Source organism: Sapajus apella, unplaced genomic scaffold (genome assembly GCF_009761245.1).
Source record: "Sapajus apella isolate SASKATOON/1434 unplaced genomic scaffold, GSC_monkey_1.0 scaffold54, whole genome shotgun sequence".
Classification (NCBI taxonomy): Eukaryota; Metazoa; Chordata; class Mammalia; order Primates; family Cebidae; genus Sapajus; species Sapajus apella.
The window spans coordinates 4936790-4953579 of record NW_022436994.1 but is presented as its reverse complement, the minus strand read 5'-3'; the positions used below and the strand labels follow the sequence as shown (position 1 = coordinate 4953579).

The following is a 16790-nucleotide window of genomic DNA, read 5'->3' as shown; positions in this document are numbered from 1 at the left end:
TATCATCTCCATTGAGTTTTCTAGTGGCACTGTAAACAGGGGTTTGGATCCCCACTTTCTTGGAGCGAAAGCAGGTGTGGAGAGTGACTTGTCCAATGTCACCGAGCCGGCATGCAGCAGAGCCTGAGCCAAACCTGCACACACAGTTGTGTGCTTATCAGCACTGAGTTTTCAAGCTGTTGGGATGCTCAAGAACTAAGCTAACTTGTCTTTTTGGGAAATCTAAAACAAGAATCCCTTACCACGCCACTAACTGGCTGACTATCTACCTCTTAGACAGGAAAGCAACACTTCCTTGCCATGGGTCAGCATGGGTGCCGCACTCCAAAATCATTCCTCGGCCGGTCAACCTCCTACAAATTAAAATGTGGTTTCGTCTAACATTTGGAAAGACACCAAGGTAAACTTAATTTCTGTGGTCCTGGAGTGAAAATACACACCATCTAATTGAATGCTCACTCAAACGCGGCTCAAAATGCTGTCATGATCTCTCCAGGGGCACTGTCCCCTCCCCCACTATGCTCCTGGGCACCTGCAGTAGATGGGAGGACCATGAGCCATGTGGGCTGTGGTCCCGGTGGACCCAGCCTCACCTCCTGCCAGGCTGAGTTCCCAGAGGAAAGGAACACTGTCTCATTTGCCATGTTATTCCCAGCCCCAAGCCCAGCACCTGGCAGGGCTTGGAGTGGCCAGCACACATTCTGTGAAAGATTGCTGATGGACAGACTTAAACAAATCAGGAGAAAAACCCATCTGACCCTCATTCATGCATCCAGCTAAAAGGATTCTGCACATAGAAGACAATTCGTGTTTGACACTTCCCAGGCATCAAATGAGCTATTTCCTGGTACTTTTTCCTCCATAATTGATCATTTTTTAAAGTGTATTTTGTCCCACTTTTGATAAGCCATCAACATCTTCCAGAAGATGCAGTTTACTCATCCAAATAGCATGCAGGACTGCGTGGCTCAGTGGCCTGTGACCCAGGTCCGTGGTCCTATCTTTCCATAGGTTCGGCAAACGTTTTAGCTTTTCTGAACGTCTGTCTCCTCCCCTATGAAATAGGCATAATGATGCCCGCTTTGCCCAGGACTTTGCACACTGGAGGCAAATGGTGCTATCTTACATCTTCAGCGTGCCATTCACCATCAGAAAGAACACAGAGCGCCCTTGCCGCACCTGGTGTCCTGAACAGCCTTCTCCTGGGACTAACACTCCAATCTCAGGCCCTCATCCACTGGCGGAGGACAGAACTACCAGCGCCTGCTCAGCCTTTTCACACCCCCACACACGCCCCCACTGGCCTGGTAGGGAGCCCCCTGTCCAGGGGTCTTCTCCTTTAGCCTGATTTGGGTTTCCAAACACTTTGAACAAAATGAGAATGTTTATGATATTCCTTCCCATTCTCTGCCGAGTCCAGCAAAGCAAATGCTCTGGGGACATTTGCCTGGAATTCACATTACAGGTGGAAATCATAAAGGAGCCTGATAGGTGCAGGAGAGCAGAGAGGGAAAGAGGTCACTACACTGTAGCTAAAATAGCGGCACAGAGAAGATGGGAAATATGGCCAGGGACCTCCCTGGGTGGTGGCAGATGGACAGGGTCCAATGAGAGGCAGTGACACTTGTGCCTGCACCCAGGGATAGAAAGCAGAGCTGGGGTGAGAGGTGCCCCTCGGGCTCTGCATGCCAGGGTCTCTGAGGCTGCTCCCATACTCACGCCCGGCCAACTTGTGTGTGCTTTCTCAGTGGCTGCCCGGGCCTGTCCCCACATGGCCACTCCTGCTTCCTGGGGCTGGCGTGCTGAGGCATCACGCCTGCGCCTCGTGTTTAGAAGCCCCTCTGCTCCAGAACAGCTTCCACCCTCTGCATTCCATCTTTCATAAGGTTCATTCCTTTGTCCCCTCATCAGCCATGAAATATTGGCTGTGAACAGGTGATGCACCATCTCTGTCTCTCTCCAGGGACACAGTAGCACAGAAGGCCAATTGCCCCAGAGGGCCTCCCAAGCCTGCTGGATGCCAGTGGGGCCGGGCTGCTGTGGTGCTTCCCACCTGCCTGGGTTCCTTTAGAAGCAACAGGCAGCCAAACACAAGCTGTCCCCACACCGCTCCTGACTCAGGCACTGCCAGCCATGGTGCCAGGGACCTCAGCATCATCACCTGCCACAAGCAGCAAGAGGCAATTTGGCGGGCAGAGGACTAGCTAAGGACTTGGGGTATGTCATCTTGGGCCACAAACAGGCAGCCTGGAGGATCGAGGTGTCGCAGGTGTGTTTCAGAAGAGACATCAGGGCCTGCGTGGTCTGCGCCTGTCTCCCTCAGTGTCTGGGAGTCCTGGAGGCGGCTTTGGGCCTCGCTCATCTCTGAGTAGCTGCAGGAGCAGCTCATAGCTCCTGGTTGGAAAGGGAGTGCCAGTCAAGGGGCTGCCTTGAGATGGGGTGAAAGAGATCCAGGTCTCACAGCAGGACCAACAGGGTGGGGGGTACAGGGACCGCTCAAAGGGTACTCTGAAAGTAGGGCTGGAGCACAGGTTGCTGAGGCTTGACCTTTCCTTAACTGAGGCCAACACCTTTCATTAAGCTCGTAGAGATAACTAGTTGAAGTCACAGAAGGACAAATGCTTTCCAATGAACGCATGGCCCATCAAGGCGAGGTGAATGGTGGGCTCAAATCTTCTGGATTCGCAGTGGGGAAAGGGGGTGCGGCTTGAGGTGCCCAGGAGAATAAAGCCCAGCACTAAGGACAGAAGGGGACAGAAAGACAGGATCAGACTCTTTCCTCACCTCATGAGGGACAGGGACTGGCGGCGGAGGGAGTAGAATGAAGAGCGTAGGGTTGGGGAGAAGCAGTGAGCCCTGAGGACCAGAAGGCTGGTGCAGAAAAACAGACTGGGAAAGCCCCAGGAGAGCCCTGCCACCTCCGTGGTTCTGCAGGCGGTTGCCAGTACAGATCTGTGGCTCTCGATGAACGGTAGAGACTGTCTGAGGAGGTCCTGTTCCTGAGCTGCTAGATGCCAGCAGAGCTGAGATGGTTCTTGACTTGGGCAACGTAACATAAACCAGCATTTCTGGGGATGGTGCCCCAGGCCTTTGAAAGACAGTGCCAAATGTATTTAAAAAGACTTTGATTCCTAGAAGACTTGTTAGCCAATATGAAGTTTTGTTTGTTTGTTTTTTTGAGACGGAGTCTTGCCCTGTCACCCAGGATAGAGTGCAGTGGCACCATCTCAGCTCACTGCAACCTCCACCTCCCGAGTTCAAGCAATTCTTCCACCTTAGCCTCCCGAGTAGCTGGGATTACAGGTGCACACCACCATGTTCAGCTAATTTATGTATTTTTTTTTTAGTAGAGACAGGGTTTCACCTTGTTGGCTAGGCGGGTCTTAAACTCCTGACCTTGTGATCCACCCACCTCGGCCTCCCAAAGTGCTGAAATTACAGGCGTGAGCCACCGTGCCCGCCCATGAATATGGAGTTTTCAGCAAAGCTTGTTATTTTTTGTGTCATGTGACATGGTGTCACGCCTTTTTTTCTAATGATATCTAAGCTGGGAAGGAACGACATTAAATAATAATAAAAGACGTGAAGTGTTCGTGCCTGTGCCCGTCACCCCATGTTCAGTCTCATGCAGTGGGAAACAGCTCACCAGCAGCAGAAAGCTGGATGTGCCAGATGCCCACTGCACAGTCATTTAGGGAAGCAAGGAACTTTCCCAGCAAAGTAGTTAAATGACAGGGAAATCATCATACCACATACCACGGGGTTCTGCGTGGCCTTTCTGTACTTACTAAGGCTGTGGAGGAGTGGAGAAGGCATCGCAACTTTAGTTTCAGCGCCGTGAGAACCAGCCACAGTGTGGTCTGTGCAGCACATGGCCCTCATGCAACAGGAAGTCTGAGAAAGGCCACGAACGAGAGGAGGAGGAGGACACACAGGCCTCGGTGGCATGAGGATGCAAGGTCAGGCTGAGCCAGTCCTCTAGTTATTTTTAGTATTATTGTCATGTTTTCCCTTCAGTAATAACTTTCTAGGCTGAGCGCGGTGGCTCATGCCTGTAATCCCAACACTTTGGGAGGCTGAGGCAGGTGGATCACAAGATCAGGAAGTCAAGATCATCCTGGCCAACAAGGTGAAACCCGGTCTCTACTAAAAATACAAAAAAATTAGCTGGGTGTGGTGGGTACCCGTGCAGTCCCAGCTCCTCGGGAGGCTGAGGCAGGAGAATTGCTGGAATCCAGGAGGCAGAGATTGCAGTGAGCCAAGATTGCGCCACTGAACTCCAGCCTGGGCGACAGTGTGAGCCTCTGTCTCAACAACAATAATAATAATAACAATAATTTTCTAAAAGATAAGTCAGGTTGTAAATGGGGATCGATATGAGAGTTTTAAATGGCATCATCCATGGGTGTTCCCACTGTGCCCTTATGCTCATGTGCACACACTCTGGCCTTTCTCCCTAGGTGTGGAGCTGGGTGGTCCCAAGCAAGCTTTGCCAAAACTGTCCTTGAACCAGCCTTGATGCCTTGGGAAGGTTTACTGGTGCCCCCCACCTCCTGGCTCACAGCTGTCACAGGAAGAAGGAAAGCAACACATGCCTTTGAGGGGCAGCACCTGCTGGGTCATTATCACACGGGCTGCTGACAATGTTCGCTCCAATAGCACTTACACACACACCTCTGTCGGGAAATGGCAGCCCCTGCTTTGATGATGTCTGGTGCCCACCACACCTGACCAGAAAGAACTGGACACAGGTCATCTTTTTTTTTTTTTTTAAATGGAGTTTCAGTCCGTCACTCAGTCTGGAGTGCAGTGGTGTGATCTTGGCTCACTGCAACATTTGCCTCCCGGGTTCCATTGATTCTCCAGCCTCAGCCTCCTGAGTAGCTGGGATTACAGGTGCCTGCCACTATGCCCGGCTCGTTTTTGTATTTTTAGCACAGATGGGATTTCATCACGTTGATCAGGCTGGTCTCGAACTCCCGACCTCAGGTGATCCACCCACCTCGGCCTCCCAAAGTGCTGGGATTATAGACATGAGCCATCATGCCCGGCCACAGATCATCTCTTGATGGCAGAAGACAGCCAGCTCTGTGGCTACACCTCTCTCCCCACTGAGTTTCACCCTACCCCTTGGGTTCTATTTTTTTGATAATCCTTGTATCACTGCCGTTGGTTACAAATTCCTTTCCAGACTAACACTAGGACAATGTGGCATTTTTAAAGTATGCCTCATTCAACATTTGTGGCAAATAAAAAGGAGAGAGGACCAACGCATTTGAGACCAGGCTACCGAGGTGACTGGCTCCACCTGGGAGCTTTTTATGTTCCCCAACTCTTTACTCTCCCACTGCCCCCACCTGTGCAGCCCCAGGCACACAGCCGTCCAGGGCAGAGGGGACCTTTCCTTCCAGAGGAATGGGGACAGAGGCTCCTTCTCCAACCTCAGGAGTGAAGTCCAGGTTTTGCCCTCCTCACCTGAGGCCACTGACTGGTGGGCTCAGCAGAGCTGCCCCCACCTGGCAGGACCCCACTACTTTGTCAGTTAGGACTCAGCTAGAAGGTGTCCACCAATGCTGATCATGAGAGTGGGGGAGAAGATGCTTGACAGCCGCAGAGGTCCCCAGGACTCCATTGGCATTTGAGATTACAGTGGAATCTCTCACTTACCCGGTAGTCAGTGATAAATCCTGGAGAAAAGAGAAAGAAAAAGAAAAAAGAAACTGTTAGACAGATTTGTTGATCACACGCTAATCCTTTTCATCTTCCAGGTAAATTTCTTGTGTCTTCTAAGCCAGAAATAAAACTGCCTAAAGGTTGGATCTGGGTGTTCTTTGTGGCACTTCCCAGGATAACATATTCAAGGGGAGTCTCCCGAGAACAGGATGCCCAAAGCACATATCGGAAATGTTACACTCTTAATAGACCCCCATTAGTTTTGCTTTCTGCAGTTACATAGCATGAACATCTGAGGTTTCATCTAGAGCCCTGTAGAGAGTTAACATTCAGATCACGTAAATTGTCCATCACTCATTTATTCATGCATGGAAAGGTGAATGTGTGATATACGGAGTGATTAGAATATTTTCAAAAGAAGAGAATGAAACTCTTGGTGGGAGTATTCATCTCTGTATCTGCGGATTTTAGCAGGTCTTAGTTCAGTATCTGGGACAGAGCAGATACTCAGTGAGTATCTGTTGAGTCAGTTTTAATATCCAGGATTCGTTGGCTCCACATTCGTTATGAAAAATGCCTGATTTGCCTTTGAGCCTCCCTTCATGCCTAAAGAACCCTGGATGTGGGCTCATAGATGGGAGTTTCCATTAATGCAAGTGATCCTGCACAAGGCGTCAGGTGAGGATTATGACAACATGCTGCAATCCTGCTGCACAGATCTGTGGGGGAGTCTCGTGCCCTGGGAGAAGATCCACGAATGTGGGATGGACCAGGCACTTCAGTGTCCCCTACTTCCCCCGTCAACCGGGGCCATGCCAGGGCCCTAGCAGGCCCTGGCCATGCTCAGCTGGGACAAGCTGTTCCCCTAATACAACCCATGCCCCGCCCTGCACTTCATCCACTGCACAGGAGTGTCTACGTTGTATTTACAAGAACATCTGAAGTCACCACTTGGTATCATTCCCTGACTGCCATCTGGCTGCCAGGAGAAAATCGGTATTTTCTCCGTTAGCGTAAAAAGTGGCAGTGCTGGGAGGAGATGCAGGACCTCTACCCCCTATTTTATGAGTGACCCTGAGATGGAAGCCCAAAGCCACACAGCCTGTCTCAACCCATAACCAGTATTCTCCTTTATACCATGCAGCCTCTCATTAGTAAGGGAGCTTGCTGTACAAACATAACATCAGTAGCAGTGTTCTACAATGACTCACAGAGACCAATGCAAATGAAACAACAGCAACCAACAGAGTGAGTGCAGGCAGAACTCAGTAAGAAATTGTCGAGGCCGGATGCAGTGGCTCACACCCTCCTAACTGGAGACCTCCGACTGGGGGCTCAGCAGAGCTGCCTGCACCCGGCAGGACCCCAGTAATTTGTCAGTTAGGACCCAGTTAGAAGGTACCCACCAGTGCGTGCTGATCATGAGAATGGGGGAGGAGACGTGTAACAGCCACGGAAACCCAGCACTTTGGGAGGCCAAGTCACGCAAATTGCTCGAGCTCAGGAGTTCAAGACCAGCCTGGGCAACGTAGTGAAACCCCGTCACTTCCAAAAAAAAAAAATACAAAAAATTATCTGGGCCTTGTGGTGCATGTCTGTGGTCCTAGCTACTCGAGAGGCTGAGGTGGGAGGGTCACTTGAACCTGGCAGGTGGAGGCTACAGTGAGCCAAGGTTGTACCATTGTACTCCAGCTTGGGCAACAGCGAGACCCTGTCTCCAAAAAGAAAAAAATGTGAAACAATCAGATGATTGCCATGAATGAAAATGAGGGAAGTCCATACCTTTTTAATTTCTATTACTGTACCATCTGATATGGTAGCTACTAGCCACATGTGGCTGTTGACATTTAAATGTAAGTAAGTTAATACTAAAGAAAATTAAACTTTAGTTCCGCAACAGACGAGCCACATTTCAAGTGCTCAGTAGCCACATGTGGACTGGTGGCTGCCATATTGGGTGGTGCAGAATTATAGAAGATTTCCCTCACTGCAGAAACTTCTACAGGACAGAGAAACTGGAGGCTCTCAGTAGAAGAATTCAGATACAGTGTCTAATTAGTTCAAGGTCCTATCTGCTTCTCCATGAATCTGCTTCCTCATGGATGAGTGAAGAACTGGCCCAATTTAGAAGCTTCCTTGCACAATTCTTTACTGTTAATATAAAAAATGGCAAACCTCTTAGCTGGCAATTTCCTCTGACAATGATTTTACTTGACCTGTGGCCTACTTAATAGGTCTTAGGTGCCTCGTAAGACATAAAATTTCATGAGATACATGTGGGAAGGGCAGCTTGTACATTGGCAATTGTTAAGTGGTGCAGAGTTAAAACAATGCATCGAACAAGACTGGTGAGAAATACAGCAATATATTAGCAACATTTGCATGTGCGTGGTGGGATTATGGGCATTTTCTGGCTCAGCATTGACTCTGTTTTCCAAATGTTCATCTTTAGTAATAAAGGACACATCTTCAAAGCCTACATGACTGGTGTAACCACTTCCCCCCCCTCACCAACATTCCGACGGAATTTTCAGTTATCAAAAAAAAAACTTTTGCTTGTTTTGGTTCTAGTTCAATACTTACCATTAATTGGCCAGATACACTGGCCCACCTTAAATGAGATGACATAGAGGAAGTGCAAAAGCTAAGAATTACGCATTCTCTGCTGTGGCTCTGGAGCAGCCTGTGTCCCCCGATGCTACTTGATAACTGCCTGCTGGTCCACTCACTGCTGGACTTTGCAGGCGGGTGCTGAGCCTCCTCGGCTGTCGCCAGCACCAGGCCTACTGACCAAATGACTTAGGCACGCCTTTGTGTGTTGATCTGAGCCTTGGCTTCATCTTATTTTCTCTTCCCTCACCAACCCTACTCAACCTCCTTCGTTTACTTTGCTTCCTTGTGGTGTTGGTGGAAAGTGATGCAAAGCCTTTTTGTAAAGACATAAAATTATTTTATTAAAGATGTTTCCTTGTCTGCAGGAGGTGTGCATGCCCATGTTAATATCCCCTGGCTGTGCCCACCTTCCCCTGCTCCTGCACTGAGCCCGGAAGGTTCTCGGTGCTTCTAGAGTGGAAGCGTCTCCCAGGGTGCCACCCCAGGCCCCTTAACCAACCCACAGGGAATGGGCTGCGAGCACAAATCTACGAAGCACCTGGCTCCTCTGCCGGAGCCTCCTTGGACGTGGACAGTCTTCCCCTAAGTCCCAGGCACCTCCAGGGCAGCTCTGAGGGGAACAAGACCAGAAACAGTCCACAGACAGCAAGTTCACAGCTTACCTGAATCCTGATGGCTGTGCTTCAGGTAAGTGGGATCCAGTCTAAAGGCTCCTGTTAAGTCTGCTCTCTTTTTCACCCTGGTTTTAGAGAACCAATGATAGGGCTGGTAACTAAGCACCCTAGACTCGACCCTCTCTCCACCTGGCTCAGCTCAGGCACCTGCTTCTGGCCCTGCCATAAACACCACTCTGCCTTCACTCCCTGTCTCTGCTCCAAGTATCTGGGGAGGAAGACTTAGAATAAAATATAAGTATTTGGTCTTTGTTGCTGGTTCCTGGCACACAGCTCCTAAAACCCTTGAGATCTCCCAGTGATAAGAGTGTGTTTTGCATGTTAATAAGACAACTGCGGGCTGGAGTCTCCTAGATGGCTTCCAATCTCCAGGGAGGGTAGGGGCTGGAGATGAGTTGGCCAGTGATTTAACCAATCATCCCCACTGTATGAAACTCCATAAAAAACTCCTAAGTGGCAGGGTTGGAGAGCTTCTGGGTTGGTAAGTGGTTCACGAAGCCAGGATGGTGGCATACACAAAGAGGGCACGGAAGCCACGTGACCTACCACCCCACCAACACCTTGCCCTGCGCAGTTCTTCACTTGTAAAGTGTAAGTAAACCTAAGTAAAATGCTTCTTTTGAATTCCGTGAGTTGGCCTAGGAAGTTATTGAACCTGGCGCAGGGGTTATGGGAACCCCCGACTTTGTAGCCATGGTGGACAGAAGTGTGGGCAACCCGGAGACCCAACATTCAGGCTTGTGAGCCTGAGCCCTTAACCCTGTGGAGTCAGACACTACATTGGGGTAGTTACAGTCAGAATAGGGGCGAGTTTATGACACCCAGCTGGTGTCTGCAGAGTTGGAGAATTGGTGTCAAGAGAGAAAACAATGCAGGTTAGGTTTTGCTCCTCTCTTTCCAGGGACAGCACAGTGCCCGGCCCTGCTAGCATCAGTGTGTGTTGGGGGGTGAACATCCCGAGGGCTAATGAGCCAGGATACCCCGGGCTGCAGACAGGGGTCCTCTCCCACCTGTCTGCACAAGGCACACTCACACTGGTAGTCATTCTGCATAACTCGGACCCAAACTCTCACTGGGCTGGGCTTTGAAGGGCCTGTGCTTTATGGTAATTGCCATTGCTCCGCTTCATTGGCAGGGTGGTGACACCATTGCAAAGCAATTTTGTGGCAAATAAAGTATCCTAAGGGCAAACTAGAGAAGAAATGTTAATCTGACAGTAGCTTAGGCTTGAAAAGATATATAATGTGAGAGTCCCTGAAAGACAGAACGCAGCGAGCATGAAATAGGATGCTGGAATGTGGCTTACCAAGAAAGTGAGAGAGAGGCTGGATTTATCTGTCAAAGATCATTGAGGCTTTATTTTTTAAGGTTAAAGACAGACAAGGTCAGTAGGGATAATAAGCTGAATAGTGTATATTCTTTCTTTGACTTGTGGAAGAAAATCGATGACACCTAATTTTGTGTGTGTATGGGAATTTTCTTGCACCATTGGCATTTTATGAGGAGCCGCTGGTTGCAGTGGGGTGGGGTGGGGGTGGTCCTTTGGGTCTCTCTGCTTTAGAGAAAGCTCTGTGCCTAGCCTTAAAGAGAGGGGACCAAGAGGGAGGTGAATACCTATGGTTATCAGTAGAAATCTGCCCTTTGCTCACAAAGACATTTTTTTAATTTAAAATATTTTGCACTAATTAAAGCCATACAAAAAGATGCAAAGAATAAATCACCACCCCCTGCTTATGAAATAAAACTTAAATTATAGGTATTAATGAAAGTTACCTATCCCTGCCCCTCCCCCGCTTCCTCTCCCTGCCCCACACAACAGGCCACAAGGCTGATGTTGGGCTCCTATTCTTACGTAGTTCTGCAAAATTTTCTCTCCAAATCCCTAAGCAATCTACATTATTTCACACAGTGCTAAACATACCATAACATAAACTTAAGACATATTATCATAAATGTTATAATTCTATGCATATTTCTATAATTTGCTTTTTTTATCCAAAAATAGGCCTATGAGTTTCACATTCACTCATGCACAGAGCTCTTGCTGAGTCATTTGCATGACCTCATGGGAGTTTAGTGCATGCACATATTCCAATCCATTCATTCTATTATTTCCCGTTTATTGATAGACAAACTACACTGCTGCGAACACAGGACCAGCCCTGTGCATACCTCCTGGAGCCCCTAGTGGCATCGCCCATCGGCCATATGTCTGCCAGTGGAATAGCACAAGGTGAGCCACGTTAAGGCTAGAGGAAAACATCTACAGCCCTACTCAATGGCACCAAATCAGTCTCCACAATGAGAGAGCTCCTCTTCTTCCACATTCTGGCCAACGTTTAGTATGAAGAGAGTATTGTCAACAACCTGTAGTATTTCACTGGGATTTCCATTTACATTTCTGATGACTAAGGGGGGTGAGTAACTTCACATTTATTAAGCAGATCTGTTTCCTCCTTGGTAAATAATTTTTTATTCATTTTTCTATTAGATTCCTTATCTTCGTCGTATTGAACTGCAACAATTCTGTAAATATTGGGAGCCTTCCCTGGAATGTGTATGGCCTGTTTCTGGCTCTCTCAGCCTTCTAATCTGCTCTACCTGTCTGTGCCCGCACTGAGCTACACGAGCTCAGTCGTGGTCGCTTCACACACACATTGATATTTGAGGAGGCAACTTTCTCACTACGTTTTTTTCCCAATTATATTGGCCATTCTTGCCCCACATAAATATTAAGCCAGCCAGGATATTTATTAGAATTATGCTGATGTCTAATATTGAGTCTTCCTCTTTATGAATGCATCAGTCCACTTAGTTATGACTTCTTTAACGACTTCCAAAAAATTGTAGACTTTTCTCCATATAAATCTGAACAGGTTTTGATATGTTTGTACACAGTAATCTTATATATTTTCTTGCTATTATAAAGAGTATTCCTCTTGTAAATATTAGACTTACTGTTTAATGTAGATGAAAAAAATGCAAGCTTAAAAATGTTAGTGTGTCTAGACATCTTGCTGGGTTCTTTTATTCATAATACTTTGAGGATTCTCTTTTTATTGTGATTACATCATCCGACAATAATGAGAGTTTTATGTCTTCTATTTTGATCCTTACACATTTACTTCTTTATCTTTTTTTTTACTACAGAGGTTAGGAAAATCCAATGTTGAACAGAAGTGGGGATTATTTTTTCCTGATTTTAAGGGGAGTGCTTGTAATATTTCACCGTTTAGTATAGGTTCATTATGATTTTGGTAGTTAAGTTTTATCAGATTAAGAAAGTTCTCTACTGTTCCTATTTACTAACACGTTTTGTCCTGAACTGTTGTTGACGTTTATCGAATGCTTTTTCTGCATCTAATGTGATAACTTTTTTCTCCTTCACTGCTAACATGGTGAATGACATTTTAAAATCTTCTAATATTAAAACATCCTGGCATATCCAGATTAAACACAGTTTGGTCATGGCATCCTATATTTTTTGAAATATCATTGGATTTTATTTGTGAGTGTTTGACTTAGAATTTTGACATTTAGGTTTGTGAGACTGTTTTATAGTTTTGCTGTCTCAGCTTCTCATCTGGTTTTAGAATCCAATTTAGACTGGCTCCATGGTATAAGAGGCAGTGTGGCCTCTTTTGCTGTTCTCTGGGAATTATAAGTTTCTGCAGTTTAGAATACTCACTGTTTAAGAATTTGGGTAATTCTGTTGTATGAAAATTTAACTATTGACACATTGCATTAGCGATAAGATTTTTCAGGTTTTCCATTTACTCTTGAGTTAGTTTTGGCATCATGTTTTGTTGCAGTTATTGTATATATGTGTTTATGGGCAATTCTTGGCATGTTCTTATTCATAATGCCCCCTTACTATTTTGGGAACTCTCTGAAGTATCTGTAATTATGCCTCTTTTATTTCTTACTACAGATTATCTGGGTCTTCTCTTTATTTTACTTTTTTGAGACAGAGTCTCTCTCTGTTGCCAGGCTGGAGTGCAGTGGCGCAATCTCGGCTCGCTGCAATCTCTGCCTCCTGGGTTCAAGAAATTCTCTGCCTCAGGCTTCCAAAGTGCTGGGACTACAGGCACACACCACCATGCCCAGCTAATTTTTTCATTTTCAGTAGAGACGGGGTTTCACCGTGTTAGCCAGGATGGTCTCAATCTCCTGACTTCAAGATCCACCTGCCTCAGCCTCCCAAAGTGCTGGGGTTACAGGTGTGAGCCACCATGCCCGGCCTCTCCTCTTTATTTTTGACCCATCTTTCCAGAGGTTGTTTATGTAATTAGGCGGGCCAACTAACAACATCTGGCTTTGACGATCCTCTCTGCTGGGTCTTTTTTGTGTATTTTGTTACATTTCCTAACTCTTACTGTTTTCTTCCTTTTACTTTGTGAAGGTTTCTTTTGTTGCTGCTTTCTAGCTTAATTTTGATACTTAGCTTATGATTTTCTGGCTTTCCTCTTTCCAACTGAATTCTATGTTGTAGGTGCTGCGTTAGCTGCGTGTCTTTTTGTTGCATCTTTCTTTCTATTCAGTTCTCGGTATTTGCAGTTCCCCATTGTACTTTATTCATTGGCCCATGCTTCCAGTGGGCCTGTGGTAGTCTCCTCTTCAATATTTAGGTGCTAAATTTGCATTTCCTGATAAGATTTAATGGATATTATAAAGAGGAAGAATTTCATGGAAACAGGTGTGTATGCATACTTGAGGACATACATGGTCGCGCGTGCACACACACACACACACACAGAGAAACATGCTTTTGTGGCACCAAAGTCACCTCACATGGTGACCGCACCTGCATGGGCCTCTTGGTGAGGAAAGCCTCTCTCTGTAACCAGACACATTCCTAGGAGATCAGGAAAAGGACCCCTGTGTTGGGTTAAAAGCCTGGCTTCTTACGTTTCCTTTTTAAAAAAAATCTACAACACTACATACTGCTCACTGAATGAGCACTCACATTACCTCCTGGTGCCAATAATATCTATAAAACATTCAAGATACTAAAGGATTCCCGGACCTAAGTGCAAAGAAGCCAGAAAGATAAGTAGAAAACTATCCACTAAGACTTTTGAAACAAGTTCTAGAATCAAGTCTTAATGATTACTAGAATGATTAAAACCGTTTTAAAGAAATAGAATTCTTAAAAACCTCCCAATGTAACAGACATGTACAAACACTATAAAATAATTCGTGGCAAAATGTAACTTTTTTTGGAGAAAAACAGGCCATCTTTTAAATGTGGATAATATATCCACATTTGGTGTGTATGGAATTTGAGTCTTTCTTTGGAGATCTGACATTAAAAAACAAATAAGCTCTGGACAGAATGACACACATTTACATATAAAAGATTCAAAATACCAAATGAACAATAAAAAGCTTATGAACAGAATAATGAATTCATTATGAAATGTATTTACTAGGCTTATAATGATTGCCAGTTTTAGAAACTTCAATTATTTTGTCCATTTCAATATTTAAAGAGTACAACCAAAGTGTTTATGTTAAATTATGGACTAACCATTAGTGCAATTTCATTAAGCAAAAGAGAAACGCTTCTAATTTTAAGGAATTAAAAAAAAAAAACAGTGAAAGCGATTTAAAAAATCCATTTATGTGTTGTTTATTGAATTAGTGAAATTTTAAAAGACACTAAAAATTCACCACTTAGAATTTTTTTGCTTAAACTCTTAGGAATCTAGAGGAATATCTGTCCTTTTGTGAATTCTGGTTCTTACAAGTGTCATTATCTGTATTCTATTGTGTTAAGGCAGATCACTTTACTGTATCATCTCTTAGACTGTCTGTCAAAATATTTATTTTTATTTCCTGATAACTGAACAGTGCAAGAAAGCCTCTGGGTGGCTTCTCAGCCCTCACTCTCCCCACTCCCTGTCGCCATATTAAAAGGCACCATTCGCTAATAGGCAGGGGAAGCCAACCTTAACCAAGCATGATTAGTGGCTCCTATCTCTTAGGTGGGATAATAATATTGCCCAAAAAAAGCTCATGAACAGAGTAATGAATTCATTATGTAGTGTATTTGCCATACTTGTAATGATTATCAGTTTAATGCAGCGCTGTCTAGAGGAGGGGATGCTGCTGTCCACCTACTTGGCTTTTGCTCTGAGGATGTACATCCTGGGCTAAAATTCAAGACTACTTCCAGTGTTGACAGTGAAAATTGAGTCAATAACAGCTTAACAAAAGCAACCCTGATTTTGGCTCATTTACACCAAAAATAACAGCTCTCATTCTCCAGCTTCTATATCCCTAAGAAATGATTCCGATGTGTTCTATGTGTATCTTTTTGCTCGTATGTGTGTTTGTAACATGTAAATTGCTTGCATGCATGCACTCTTGGTTTGCATACTGTCAGATACAGCACAAGCCACTGTGTCAGCAAGGCAGTGTGAAGACTGTCCACTGTGGAATGAAAAAAAATAAAATTCTTTGGTGGTAAGAAAAATGGGGAAGTGGGTGTTCGGGTATAGTGAGATCAGATGAAACTGTAAGTTTCATAGGAATCAAATAAACAAATCATTAAGATTATGGAGTTTAAAATAACCTGACCTGGTTTAAATCCTTAGATATGGGGCTTATGGCTTTAACTAGTGATTTCTTATGAGTACTGTTATGGATCAAATTATGTCCCCTTTCATCCACATTCATATGTTGAAATTTCAACTCCCAGGACCTCACAATGTGACTGACTGTATTTAAAGATAAGGCCTTTAAGAGGTGATTTAGTTAAAATGAGGTCAGATGGTGGGGACTTTGAAAGGAAAATAAAAGCTTGGGACCCCAATTCACTCTGCCAAAAAGAAAAATTAAGCTCAAAGCTGAGTCACACAAGGAGCTGCCTTTCCTTTTGTTCCTAAGTAGAGAGCTAGAGAAAAAAGGTACAATATCTCCACAGGTAGCTACTCTAAGTTCACCTGATCTTGTTGTAAAGTGGCATTTTACTGAGTGGGAGATGGAAACATAATTGACAACTCCCCTACCTGCTCCTTTCCTCTCGCAACACGTGGATTACCACACCCTCCCTCTGTCCCCTCCAGACTACTTTTAACACTCTAAAGTAGGGAAAAGAACATTTTTGAAAACAGGCAAGTGAAAAATTTTAAATGTATAAGATCTGCCTCTGTCTGGGACTGTTATGTCTATTTGTTCATATGTAACATGTGGAAATAATATTTCACCTCCAATTATATGAAAGAGCTCTAATTAACTGGCTTAAGCAAAAGGTTTTTATCAGACTAATAGAAACTAGCTCAGAGGCTTTTCTGTTCACACACCTTTAGTAATCTTTGGTAAGATTAATTTGGTAAATTTAGTCTCAAAACTCTCTCCAGTAATTTAAAAACATAAAATCATATTATATTAAATTAAGTAATCCTTGATTTTTCACTGAGAATTAGGGTTAGTAGTATATAGTAAGATGTATTTTTGGTGAAGTTTATAAAATACATGAGAATGTGTTTTTGGCTTAGGAAAACATAATTTTTCTAGTTTAGAGACTTTCTGCTGGTGTCGGGATAAAAACCACTGTTTCTATCCAACCATTTTATTGTAAATTGATAATGTGTATTGATATATCATGGCTAGAGTTCTGAAATAAAAGCTACAGGATCTTCAGTTGCATGACTTTACCTGTGCTTAGGTGTGTTTATGTATACATATGTGTGTTTCGTTATGTGTTGTGGTCACAAGGTACCAAATTGGCTTAAAAATAAAGAAGTACTCGGGCCGGGCGCGGTGGCTCACGCCTGTCATCCCAGCACTTTGGGAGGCTGAGGCGTGCAGATCACTAGGTCAAAA

At 45.0% G+C, this 16790-nt stretch overlaps 1 protein-coding gene across 3 annotated transcripts in view; it reads right to left on the bottom strand.

The window, feature by feature from the left end:
• DDC (dopa decarboxylase) overlaps window positions 1-16790 on the bottom strand; it is a 103999-nt gene that overhangs the window by 10602 nt on the left and 76607 nt on the right. For all 3 annotated transcript variants that reach the window (XM_032244211.1, XM_032244210.1, XM_032244209.1), the window contains exons 10-11: window positions 8949-9025; window positions 5668-5687 (exon numbers count right to left, since the gene is read on the bottom strand). In XM_032244211.1, coding sequence (XP_032100102.1) covers window positions 5668-5687; window positions 8949-9025 — 97 coding nt within the window. The remainder of the gene's footprint in view (window positions 1-5667; window positions 5688-8948; window positions 9026-16790) is intronic.